Below are 12,950 nucleotides of genomic sequence, written 5' to 3'. Positions count from 1 at the left end.
GGACAGGAAGTGGTTACATAGTTTTGCTCCGAAGCACGATGACGCGGTGATACACGACTGATCATTGACATAAGACAGCTAGCTTGTATATGTAGATGGATGCATCAAGCGTCTTACGATAGTACCTGATGTAAATTAAGATTTTTGGGTACTGCCAGTAATAAATAGGCTGATTTTTTTTTTAACGCTGTATTATATATAGTTTGGTCTGACTACACATGCCCATACAAAGAAAGCTTAAGACATTTAATCAGTATTGACAAGGCTAGGAGAAGGTTTATATCAAAACTAAATCCTGAATGTATTACCCTACAGGGATTTTGAGATTATTGATGTAGTAGTATTCAGTGTCTCACATTTTAGCGTGAATGAGGGGAGTTGTTTGTACATTTTCTTACCCAGCTGTGACCACTTTGCATTTTCTTGCCCCACAGGTGACAGATCAACATTATCATTACCAGACCGGTGAGCATCAACAGTGATGCAATACGAAGTGAAATGCTCCCTGCCTCCAAATCACCGTAGATATTAAGAGAGTGAATAGACACTGGTGTTTAGACGAGAGTAGAGTGACGAGAGAAACAAAAAAAATATCGCTAGTTAGTAGTAGCCTTAAAACGAACAATCCTTTTTTGTTCTCTTTTGTTCTTTCTCCCGCACCGTCTGCTGCACAGATTTAATGACATTCGCGCTGGTCTATTGGTTGACGTCCCGACCAACCCCCCCCCCCTCAAAAAAAAACAACAAAACATCCAAACACGTCAAAGTGATGCCTTTTAAGCCAGCTGAATATTCAACAACCAAATTGTAATATCTCTAATTTCAGCGCTGTCTTCACAGGTGACCACAACATGCTACTGTTTTAGCCCTCCCGCCGCCGCTCTCCCACACCACCAGCGAGGCTAGCTTTAAGCTTCAACGCCTCGACCCCAACGGCCCGTCTCGCTCGCGCCGCCCTGTCACAAAACAGACGGACCACGCTCCCGGAACCTTTCCAGGCAACGCAAAACCGGTTCCCACCAGATATCACACGGCCGCCGCATTCTCCACAATATCCTGCCCCGCAAACAACCATCTTTCTTGAGCCGTTAGCGTAGTCTCCTCCTTCCTCCTACGCCTGTCTCTCCTCTCTCTCTCTCTCTCTCCCCACCGTCCTCTCCCCTCTCCCCTACATCCCCTGCAAGTAGCGGATCACAGCATCTTCCTCCTCCTCCTCCTTTTGGCGTGTCCTCCTCCTCCTCCTCCTCCTCCTCCTCCCTCCCTCAAACCGGCCGGATAGCACAGGTGAAAAAAAAAAAAAAAAAACCACAACACAGATATCCGCAAATGAAGCCGCGCTATGGTCGCCGGCCTTATTCCCCTCCTCACTTCGGATAGCAGTTCACGCAGTGTAAAGGCCCCCCTGTGTTATCCTCCCTTCGGTTTTCTTGCCGTAAATCGATATTTTCTCTCTCCTCTTCCTTCCTTCGTCTCACTCGCATCAGCATCCGGGTCCCACTCTCTCTCCATCCTCTCTCCTCTCCTCCCCCGCCCTCCTCCTCCTCCTCCTCCTCCCGATCATCTTCCTCAAAATACGCTTATCTCTGCATTCACCCCCAGCACCGGCCACACTGTGGGCCCCGTGAGCTGCTGCGGACACCTCCCTCGCTGTTATTGTCAAAGATGACCGTAAACATCGCCAGAGGCCGCGGAAGGGTCGCTGCTTGTGTCCTGGTCCTGGTCCGGTTCTGGTCCGGTCCTGGTCCGGCTCTGTCCCCGGTTCTGGTCCTGGCTCTGCCTTTTATCATCACTGGTGTCCCACAGATGCAATTTGGTTTATAATTGATGATTTGATATGAGGTGTAGCACAATTTAGGGATATTTAAAAAAAAAAAACATGCTCTTTTTAATTTACTCAAATACTTAAGTACACTTACTTATTTACAGTACTTGCTTGAGTATTTCCACTTTATTTCACTCCACTACATTTTAGAGAGAAATGTGAAAATTCACTTTCTTACACGCTACATTTGTTCAGATTAATAACATACAATACAGACTATTACATATAATAACATTACGACATGCTTAATGCATTTATGTGATTAATAACACGCTGAAAGATGTGACAATTGTGCAGGAGTAGTTTTTTTTTATATACTTTAAGAACAATTTACTGATAGCCCCTGTAGTTTACTTCAGTAAAATGTTTAATGCAGGACATTTACTCATAATTACTACTAATTAATACTGCTTTTACTCAAGGATCTGCCTTCTTCCACCACTGTCCATTACAAGTAAACATCCTTAATTTCTCTCAAGCACAGAATTATTAGCTGCAAAATGTACCAGTGTATCACAAATAAAAGTGCTCATTAAGTGGCAGAATCATCCCCGCTATACTATATGTAAAAATGTATCATATTAAAGAAACTTTCAATGGCTGTTAAATAAATGTAGTGGGATAAACATCAAAATCAATTTCACATATTATCCTTACAAATTTGGGTTTTTGTAAATGAACTTCTTAAACGATAGCACATAACTGCAGAAAGTGTCACAGACCATGTTTCCATTGCTTTCTGTTGTCAGCTGTGACAAAACACCATAAAAGACTCAACAGCAGCTCAAAACCACACTTTTTTCACTCTTAAAGACGAGTGACCCATCACACCTCCTCATCTGGAGAGGAAACTGAAATGACAAGTGTTGGGTGCTGATTTAAATGAATCACACAGAGATGACAGTTTCCTTTAAAAAAAAAAAAAAAGGGTAAGTAGGACATTTGAATGTATCATCTGTAAAGTGCCTCGAAAAATCTCTAAAATCTCAATTTGAAATGTTGTGTGTGTGGGCGGATAATTCCCCAAAGCCCATCTTCATCTGCGCCTATGCTGGTTGATCTGCACGCAGCCAGAAGGATTTGTCTCCAACTATGGAGCAGAAATAGAACGGAAAAGACACTCATTCTACCAATTTCTTGTTCGTTCTGATGGGACACACATGGTCTTTTGTGATCCAAATACTAAATGAGTGCTGTGAATGACACACCCTGCAGGAGAAACTGGATAAAGTATACCTGCTTTCACGGAAAATAACATTTAACACACATGTATTGTAAATATTCTTTGTCTGGTTTTCCAGGAACAGTATTTGAAATAAAGGAAACTTCTCAATCTGCCGCTGTAAGATTTTGAAGACAGAATGAAATTTGCCATAAACCATAAACCTGCAAAGATACTGTATGTCTGACTATCACTCCCTCATGTGAATTCTGTCTCTCCAGCGCACATAATCCTGAACCTCTCCTTCAGCAGACTGCACCAGGATCTACTCTGTCATCTAGAATTATACAGGAGGATATTCTGTGACATCCAGCTTGGCTCCCAAACACCTTTTCCTTCCATCTCTACTGAGAACTCTAGAAAAACGGATCTCCCAGGTCCTCTCTCCAGTCTGACATTGGTGCATTCCCACAGTCCCCACACTCACTGCCAGAGCTCAGACTGGAAAAGCGACATTAGACTGCTCAGTGCAGGTACTAATGTGGGGATTAAGCAGAGATTAACAAGCTCTTCTTAATTCCATTAAGAGTAACTCTATGCTCGGCCAGAGAAGAAGTTCCAACAGCCAGTACATCTAAAACTTTCAGAATAAAAGTTACTGATATAATGACATCTGTGAATACCAAATAAATGGAGTCATATTTATTGTATTTTGTATTTTTGTGCATAAAACTTGTACATTGCATACATAATCAGTGTTACAGTACAGTCCATAATGGAGTTATAACATTTATGAAATAAAAAGTTTCACATTGACACATGTATAAGAAGCGCAGTCTCATCACCCCCTCTTCAGTTTCTCAGATGGTTCGATCCAATGCAATAAGCAAGGAAGGGAATGCTGGTTAAGCTGTGATTACAAAATAAAAATCAAAGATGAGAAAAGTTATGAGACTGAAGGATCATAGGTAGAAAATGTGATAAAATATGTGATTCAAATCCTCCAAATACAATACAACAATTTGACATCAAATATATATTCACCCCATACACCCTCCATAGTGTCTATGAATTACAAACATAAGAAGTATAACATGGAAGAGAACCACATGGGACTTGACAAAGTCAGTGTCTTATATATTGTAAATGGAGCAGCTTATATTTTTCAAATTGCCATTCCAGAGTATCCATTTGTCATTTCAGTATCAAATTGCCCTGTTTTGGTTTCAGTTTTCCTTTATGGCCTTTTCCAGAGTTGTACAGTACTTGGTTATTTTCCATGTTCCCTTTTAGTTTTAGTCTAATTCTGGATAAAATTATCCTCCAAGAAACGTAACCATTCCCCTAATGAACTCCCTGATGGCATTATTGGTTATCTAGTGAAATTAGTAAAAAAGATATGAAAAAATGGCAAGAAAAACATTTTTAAATAGAAAAATCCCAAAGAATCAACACCACAGTATCAACTGGCAGCAGCTTTCTAATAAGCAACACGGTGAACTGTTTTGTAGCGGTGAAAGATGGTTTACCAGCATTGATTATCAGTTTTAGACCACAGGGTTTATGTGTCATGGTTGGTTTTGAACTCTTTATTCAGGAATGATAATATTTTGTTTTATTTGTGTGAACTTACATTTTATTAAGATGTATTTCCTTATGTATTATGCTCCCTCAGACAGGGTTTTTATACAGGCCTGGAAGGCATCTATCAGATCTTTACAGTTCTCTGCTCCTTTCTCTCTGACACTGAAACACAAAGCCAGATTCACAAAAACACACTTGTCACTCTATGCACATGTAGCAAGGTTATTCTGTTTGGCATGCAACAGGGTGCCAGTTAAAATTGCGCAATGTAAATGTGGAGACATGTTAAATAAAAGTATCATCTGAAACTGTGGAGGACGTACTGTTAAGAATAAATCTAAATTTAGATCATGTGCGCATTGAAGGGATTATCGCAGTATAGCCTGATAATGAAGTATTTCAACTCAAACCCCCACAGCTGCTCTTATCTGCGTCGGTAAAGTACGAGTACAAGAGTGAGTAATCTGTACAGCAGCTCTACTAACACTAATCACCACCGCACGTGGACACACACCAAGTGTCTGTCGCTTCTTGCACGTAACACGAACCAACAGCCTGGTATGTGCCGGTCCTCTGCAATAGGTCATACATGTAGAAGCCTATTTTAAACCTCAGGTCTATTTATGATTCTCAAGACATTTATGTTACTGTAAATACCATTACACTTAAACCAATGATGTAGAGTGGGTTTTTAATGACAGTTGTAAACATGTATTCTACATTAACTCCAATTAGACTTAATGATTCACAGGTGCTCTTACAAGTTGAGCCCAGATGAGAAGTTAATGTCATTACATTGAATTTAATGCACAGTTAAGTCAATAGCTGATGAGTCAGAATGGTTAGAAGGATGTAATGAAAAGTGACCAGTATTTATCTGGAACCCAACCACAGTTAATTAATCGTCCTTGAGGGTACAAAAGTCTACAAACACTCTGTACAGGCACTTACACTCACCAAAGGCTGTCACACTGGCTGGAGAAAATGTTATTACAACTTAAAGTATATGTTTATTTGTATAAATACCTTTTTCAGCATCTAAGTCATTCCTGTCAGAACTCACCATTTGTCAACGTCATCTTTTATAACCTGGCACGATGCTGGCACAGCTTCGTTAGAGTCTGGCATTCTCACAGAAGACAGCTGGAGTTTGTGGCGGTGTGCTGCTGCACGAGCTGCAGTCAAGTATGGTTACAGATTAGTTACAGAGCTGGAAGGAAGGAGGGAGGGAGTGGGCATGACACTGACTGAGTATGATAAGCTCCAAAGAATCTGATGAAAATTACTCATATGTAAGAGAGTAATCTAAATTTGATTTGAAATTCTTACATTAATTTATAGTCTTACTATTTATTTGACTTACATTTGTCTCTCATATTCTCTCCCATTCATGTACATCAACCTATATAATCTAGGCATTCTTAAATTCTTTTATTCCTGTCCTTTGTTTTACAGTCTTTCTAATGAATATGCAGGTGGCTTACCATTTGAGTCAATCATTACGCATTACAAAGGCCACATAATGCATCTAAAATAGTCACTACAGGGGAGGGCCTTTTCCTGCAAAGAGATTTGGGAGAGTGACTTTTGTTTCACACTGTTGGCTTAAGAGCTTGAGCTGAAAGCAGTAGCATTTGTTTAACTAATAAAATGTTGCGTTAGCATTGTAGACGCCATTATAAATAGCAACTAATAGTTTGAAAGTAATCCAGAATGTTTTATCTTTTTAAAGATGAAAATAAAAGCAGATGTGGGTAGCATTAATAAATTAATTAATACATCCAACTCACCCTGTCCTGACGGTGTAGGTACATTTACACAGCATTAAACACTGGGTAACTTTTTGTTCCACAGTCAAACGTTTTACATCACACATCTGCTACATTTGAACATTCAAATTGTAAAACTTTCTAGGCATATGCAAGAGATTTTCTCCTTTAAACATAATACATTTTTTTTCATCATTCATCATTTAAGTGGGAGAAAATCATCCATTGATGTTTTCTTTATCTGTAGCACATACATTAATCCTAGTCTTAGTCTTACTTTGTAGAGTTTATTAATAATTATGGGTCCTGAAAGTCTAAGGATAATTAATTTACTCAACCTCTTATGAAATATATAATGATTAGGTAAATGTTACATAAATTTAAGCTATATGGTTTGGATAGATTTTAAATGTATGTATTTGAGTAAGGTTTACCTGAATCAAAGAAAGATGATATACCACTGCATCACTTCATTCTCTACAATTACAGCTCATTCACAATGACACAGAGCAAACTGACCGACTGATCAAGAGATGCTAAAGTCACATAATGTAATGTATAATGTAGTGTCATATAATTTTTGTCAGCATAATACAAGAGGTATTGAGAAGATGTGTCCACGGTGCAGTTTGACACAACATAGAAGGTTTGTCTCCCAGTTTAAAGTGATAAAATGCTGTGGTCACTGCTGAGTCTTTACAGTATTTTAGTTATTTAACTTTGACACTAGAGGGCAACAAACACTCAGTGATACACACAATGATGAATTTCTGCACAAATAATCCTCTGGAGTGATTATTTTTCATCATGTGTCATTATTACCTTCAAACAAAAGACATCACATTTACATTCAGCAGTATTATAGCTAGTCTTGATGCCATCAACACCTTTCTAACACCTCATCTTGGTTGATGTGTGCAATCTGAGATACTAACAGGTTAATATGATGCTCAGGCCAATTACAGTGCCTCAGAAAACCCTGGTCCAATACCAAAGATATGAAATAGGAGCAAGAGCAAGTCATCGCTCCGTGTCACCTCCCAGTGATTCCTCCTCCTTTATAATCACCATAAAATCCAGTGTGCCATCTGCTGGCGAACAAATCAAGTGCATATGGGGTCTGGCACAGGTTCTTCAAATACTAAAATTAGCACACACACAAAAAAAGGGGGGCCTAAAACAGGTTTTGGTATCTTGGCATCTAAGAATGTTGGCTAATCTGAAGGGAGGAAATACCCCATATAGGCATGCCGATTATAGGCTATTATATTTAATTAATTAGGCATCTGATTGGAGGAAATGTCTCCCAAAGAGGCTGCACAATTCGGATATGCATTTGCAAAGTGGCTGCTAGAGGCCTATCTATCTGGTTATTACTGGAAATATTGTTGCACTCGAAATGCGTTTCAGCCAATGGCAGCGTTCAGTACAAACAGCTGACTATTTTTTTGTTGTTTTGTTTTGTTCGTGTAAAATGTTGCCTAAATTAATAATTAGTCCATCAATGAGATGAAAATCTGGAAGAGCGTGCAGGGCTGGCTGGCAGAGTGTGGGCCGGTGAATGGAGGTCACCGCAGACACTGAGCGAGTCTCTCAGCGGTGAGACAAGAGTGGGGGAGAGGGAGGACGGACAGCGGCCAGCCGCCTTCAAAAATGGCGTCTCCGGAGGAAAATGAGTAAAAAATAATAAAACGCGGCCTGCTTTCTTCCTCATTCGGTATATATATGTGTGTAGTATTCTCGCTGTCGTTTTTTCAGGTGTGCGGGGGAAAACTCGTCGTCGCTTTTACTCGAAATGGCTAAAGAAAGCAGAAATGTGGGGAGCGAGCATTTGGGGAAATAAAAAGCAGCCCTGTTTTATTTTGATGCGTCGTTACTGACAGCTAGCATCTGCTGCTAGCTTGCCCACAGCTCTGCTCCAGAGGGGGGGTGGGAACGATTTGCATGCAAAGAAAAGAGAGACAGAAAAGAAAGAGGAAAAAAAAAAAAGAAGGGTTTTTTTTTAAAAAAACATTTGGGGGTTTTCTTTGGCTCGGCTGCGAGGAATGATTGGTACCAACGTGGCCCCGTCGATTGCAATCTTTTTCTGGTGCTAGCATCGTAGCAAAGACTAGCCTAAAGAAAGGGGAGGAGAGACGGTGAAAAAGGACGCATTCAAATCAAATGTTTATCAGCAATTCGCCCATCGCCGGCGGAATCCGAGGCATCTTCATCATGACCGCGACTGATTTTGGACTAAATCTGCATTCGTGGAAATGATAAACGTGAAAGGCGTAGGAAAAGGAGAAAGACTGGCTTTTTTTGGAGGTGGTTGGATTATAACCCCGTAGACCCCCCTCTTTTTTCATCCAGCTTTCTCCTCCTCCCCTCCATTTCTCTTTCAATATGCTGTTTTCCACTCCTGAGGACTTGCTTATGAAACCGGGGAAAATAGCCTGAAACCGAGAACGGGAAAGACTGGGTTTTTTTTCCGTAATCTGCTCTGCGACGTTCTCGTTGCTTTCGTCCTCATCGCACACATTGTACACCACATAAATGGATAGAAATTACCCGGGAACAGGATTTGGCGATTTGGGCGCAGGAGCAGGATGGAGTTACGAGAGATCGGCAAAAGCAAGGTATGCATTGGATTCAGACAATGTGCATGCATCACTGGTACTTTGCAGGACACGATGTGGCCCATGTAAACAAATTGTCGCCATCGGGGTTCATGTATATAGTGCCATGCCTTGCCATTATGTGTAGTGCATTGTCATCCGAACAGTTGCATAGTAATAATATTATAAACAGGATCGGAGCAGTGTGCGTGTCGTGGGGGTGGGCGGGGTGGAGAAAGGGAAAATGGTTTGGGGATATGAATTGTGTGATTGACAGACGTGGGTTTTAGGTGGACCTGGCGGGTTGGAGGTGGGGGTATGTCTGGAGCATCCATAGGAATTATTGTTCCCTGTGTGCAGGCCTGGACACAGACCCCGGTAGATACATTCACTGGATTGATAGGGAACTGCGAAGAGTGCAGACGCAGCAAACCCCCTCACAGCAAGCCCCCCTGACAGACATCAACAAGAAGAACTGATACATATTAAAGAGAAAGGAGATACATTTAATGCAACATATGTATATTTTTTTTTGGAAGCGTTACATTGTAGAGAAAATGTGAAATCAAAATCACGAGGTGGAGGTGGTGCCATACTCGCACGACTGAGATTTCTAATGCATTTTGCCCAAGCGTGATCTAGATAATTGGTGGTGGGTTTTTTTATTTTTTTTTTGGGGTGGTTTATGTTAATTTGCATAATAAATTTGCGGACTATTCCTACTGCACCGAGCTTGCAATTTACCGTTTGTCTAAAAACGGCACAATAAATGAGGCCAGGGTGAATCTCTTAAGATGATGGAAATTGCCTGGACTGTGCAAGATAGCTCTGTTTATTAGCTTTACGTTAGCATGCAAGCTAGCGTCATGTTGCACGGGAGTCAGTCGAGGCCTTTGCACACAAGCATCATTGCCTGTTTTTTGTCTTTTTAGCTGCACGTATTTGAAGATATTTGAAGAGTTAGCTGCCTCACCGCGCTCAGAAGACACCATGTTCCTACGGGAAGCGAGATTTACTTAAACAAACCTGGCTACTGGCTAGTGTTTGCATGCAGCTTAGCATGCATTTGCGTCGACTTGCACCATCCAGCTGTTAGCTACATCCACATAATCAATGGTAGCGGACAAATGAATCGTTTGTCTTTGGTGTAAATGAAGGGAGCCGTGTTTTTCGCGTGGCTTGAATCTGCACTTTGGTTACCAATGGTTTATTTACACGTACCACGACTGGCCTTGCAGTTTGGGCCTAGTCTCTGCATTTCTACCATAGCTGCTGTGCATCGCTGCTAGGCGGTGCTACCAACAGCAAGAATGCTAGCATGTTATCAGCCAGCCACGCATTTCATCTGTCTCTGGGAAAGCAAAGTTCTGCAAGTGGAAAATATTTAGCGTTGAATAATGAGCTCATTCAGTTTGTCAATTTCTAAATGATGTAGTGGTTGGGTCTTGTGGGTCCATTATAATAATTGCAAATTAACTACCACATTATTTTTGCATGCCACTTACATTTTTGGTTTGACAGATTTGCATCTACTGTAATACACTTTGTTGTAATTCTGTCATGGATAATTAGTTGAGATATTAATGTGAAAATCCCTCTCCTTAACTTCAAATACAAATCAGACTCATCAGGGATTTTGGTTTTCACATGTAGGCAACTGTTGAGAAGTTCCATATGGAGACCAAACTAATGAACAGCCTTGAGTTGACATCTGATGTGATTTTTAAAAAAAAAAAAAAAATTTAAATGAAGTACAATTTACTTGAATCTAGTATTTTGCGTGTTTATTTTTATAATGGCCCAAGCCTTGACAGTCTTTTCTCATGGGTCACATTTTGGGAACAGATTAGGTTTATGTAAATGTACTCTGAAATTAATGACACTTCACAATCCCCCCCCCACTCCCCTTCCTCCTTAGTCTTGTATATGGGAGTTCCAGATCATCCCACCCTGAGTCTGAGCTCCTTCACCGACAAGCCTACGCCACCCCACACCCTCTGCAGGGCTATGCCACCAATCACCACCCAGGGAGCTCTGGCCAAGGCGGGGCTTGGGGAGCAGCTGGACGGAGTTTGGGTGAGATAAATGTCATACCTTCCATGTCACCACCATAAGGGGCCCCGGCAATGAATTATTGTGTCTCTCCTTCCAGGCCCTGGTAGATTATTGTCATTGAAAAATGTGCACATTACAGCGGAATTGAGTTGAAGCCCTAGATGTTAAGATTTCATAAAAAGCCTGTAGTCACAGGCAGCCTTAATTTGTATACAGTTTACCAATATCTTGAGGGTTATTTCGAGCAAAAGAGGTTGCATACTTATAGTTGCACTCTACTACTGACATCCTGATTAAGATTTGCATGCACGACGGCAGGCTTACCAAATAAACGTAATTTTCTTTTGAGAAGATTAAATTAAATCTTAAACCCTCTCTCTTATTTATTCTGATTATGTATTAAGATTTCATCTGCATCTCGGCTAGTAGCTGTCAAAATTTGCATTCTTAATCAATTAATCAATTTTCATGGTTCTCTTTCCCTCCCAAAGGTCTGTCGGGGCTATTTGACACTGGCTTGCACCATGCCAGCCCCTCTGCCCCTGATGCCTCCGTGATGAATCTGATCTCAGCCCTGGAGTCCCGGGGTCCCCAGCCTCCACCCTCTGCCTCCTCCCTTCTCTCCCAGTTCCGCACACCATCCGGGCAGACAGGTGGGGCTGTGTTAGATCTTCCCTCATGTGTTGACATTCAAGCAGGCCCCACAGTCAATATGACATTCAAAGAACCTATCAATGTTTGGCCACATTATTATTCAGACGGTGTAGCTATTTTAGCATTTTCATATGAAATTTAAGTACTTTACTTGTTAATAGTTTTACTTTTCAATACTTTTAAAATACTAATTTCTTGCTTTCGTTATTTCATCATTTTAAATGATGATACTGTGTAATTTTGCAATGTCTTCCTTTTCCTAACAGCGATGCACACGCCTGCTCCTCCTGAACTATTCATCTCTGGAGCCCTTCCTGGCTCTGGCTCCTTCCCCTCCTCCTCAGCTCTCTCAGCCTATCAGCATCCAGCATCCTTCCCCAGCCGTTCTTTCCCTGCCGCCTCCCTTTCCCTCCAGGACACGCCCACATTCAGTCCTACATCCAATGGCCTACTCTCCCCACATGACCCCCTACTACACATCAAGGCCCCTTCCCAGTCTAGCCTGGGTTTTGATAGACTCCTGTCCTCGCAGGGTGCTGCCGCAGCTGCGTACAGGGGCAGCCAGGATCCCACGAGTGCCACATCAGCCCAGGCGTCCTCTGCCAGGCACCTGCAGTCACACCAGTTCAACCTGCTGTCAACACAGCTCCAGGACCAGTCGTCCCAGCTGTACAATGCATCAGTCTTTTCTTCAGCCCAGCCCCAACCTCAGTCCCAGTCCCAGTCCAATTCGGCTCCGGAAAGGGCCGTGCCCCGGCAGGACAGCGTTATTAAGCACTACCAGCGGCCCACGCCAGCTCAGTCACAGCTCTCGTCTTCTGCTGCCCACTCCCTTCAGCACTACCTCAGCTGTGGAGGGGCGGGGTACCAGCAGATTGCCACCCACCACAGGCACGCTGGCCTTTCTTGCAGCCCACTGGGTGACCAGAGCCCCTCATCTGATCACAAGCCCGCCTCTCGCACTGAACAGTATCGGCCAATCATCCAGCCTCCCTATTCCTCTTCATCCTCCTCCTCATCGTCTTCCTCCGCTGGGAAAGGTACCAAAAGCAGCTCCAGCAGTGGATATTCTTCTGCCAGTTCAGCATCGTCCTCAAGAACTCCTCACACACCCCCTTCTGCTTCCTCTACCTCCTCTTCCTCCTCCTCCTCTTCTGCCACCTCTGGGGCTCATCCTTCCAACTCAATCCCCACTTCTAGCTCTAGCGCAGCCCCTTCGAGGCAACAGCCACCCCCTCAGCCAGCTCCTCCTCCTCCGGCCCCTCAGCAGCAGCCCCCTGCCACCTCCACATCAGCCCCCCAGTCTC

General features: G+C 42.4%; 1 protein-coding gene and 1 long non-coding RNA gene across 2 annotated transcripts in view; one reads left to right on the top strand and one right to left on the bottom strand.

The window, feature by feature from the left end:
- Positions 1-3,656: 3,656 nt before the first annotated feature.
- Positions 3,657-5,766, bottom strand: LOC118332911. Its single transcript, XR_004796939.1, has 3 exons — positions 5,632-5,766; positions 4,618-4,730; positions 3,657-3,894 (listed from the first exon to the last, which is right to left on the bottom strand). It is a non-coding gene; the product is annotated as an uncharacterized LOC118332911 (long non-coding RNA).
- Positions 5,767-7,597: 1,831 nt separating this feature from the next.
- Positions 7,598-12,950, top strand: part of prr12a (proline rich 12a) — a gene marked incomplete in the record, with an annotated part of 16,375 nt that continues 11,022 nt past the window's right edge. Inside the window, 4 exon segments of the mRNA XM_035658072.1 lie at positions 7,598-8,955; positions 10,853-11,010; positions 11,481-11,642; positions 11,910-12,950. Coding sequence (XP_035513965.1) covers positions 8,873-8,955; positions 10,853-11,010; positions 11,481-11,642; positions 11,910-12,950 — 1,444 coding nt within the window.

This window comes from Morone saxatilis, unplaced genomic scaffold (assembly GCF_004916995.1).
Source record: "Morone saxatilis isolate NCDOM2014 unplaced genomic scaffold, NCSU_SB_2.0 Contig1, whole genome shotgun sequence".
Classification (NCBI taxonomy): Eukaryota; Metazoa; Chordata; class Actinopteri; family Moronidae; genus Morone; species Morone saxatilis.
Note: the sequence above shows the minus strand (reverse complement) of the source record. Positions and strands in the feature narration are given on the sequence as shown.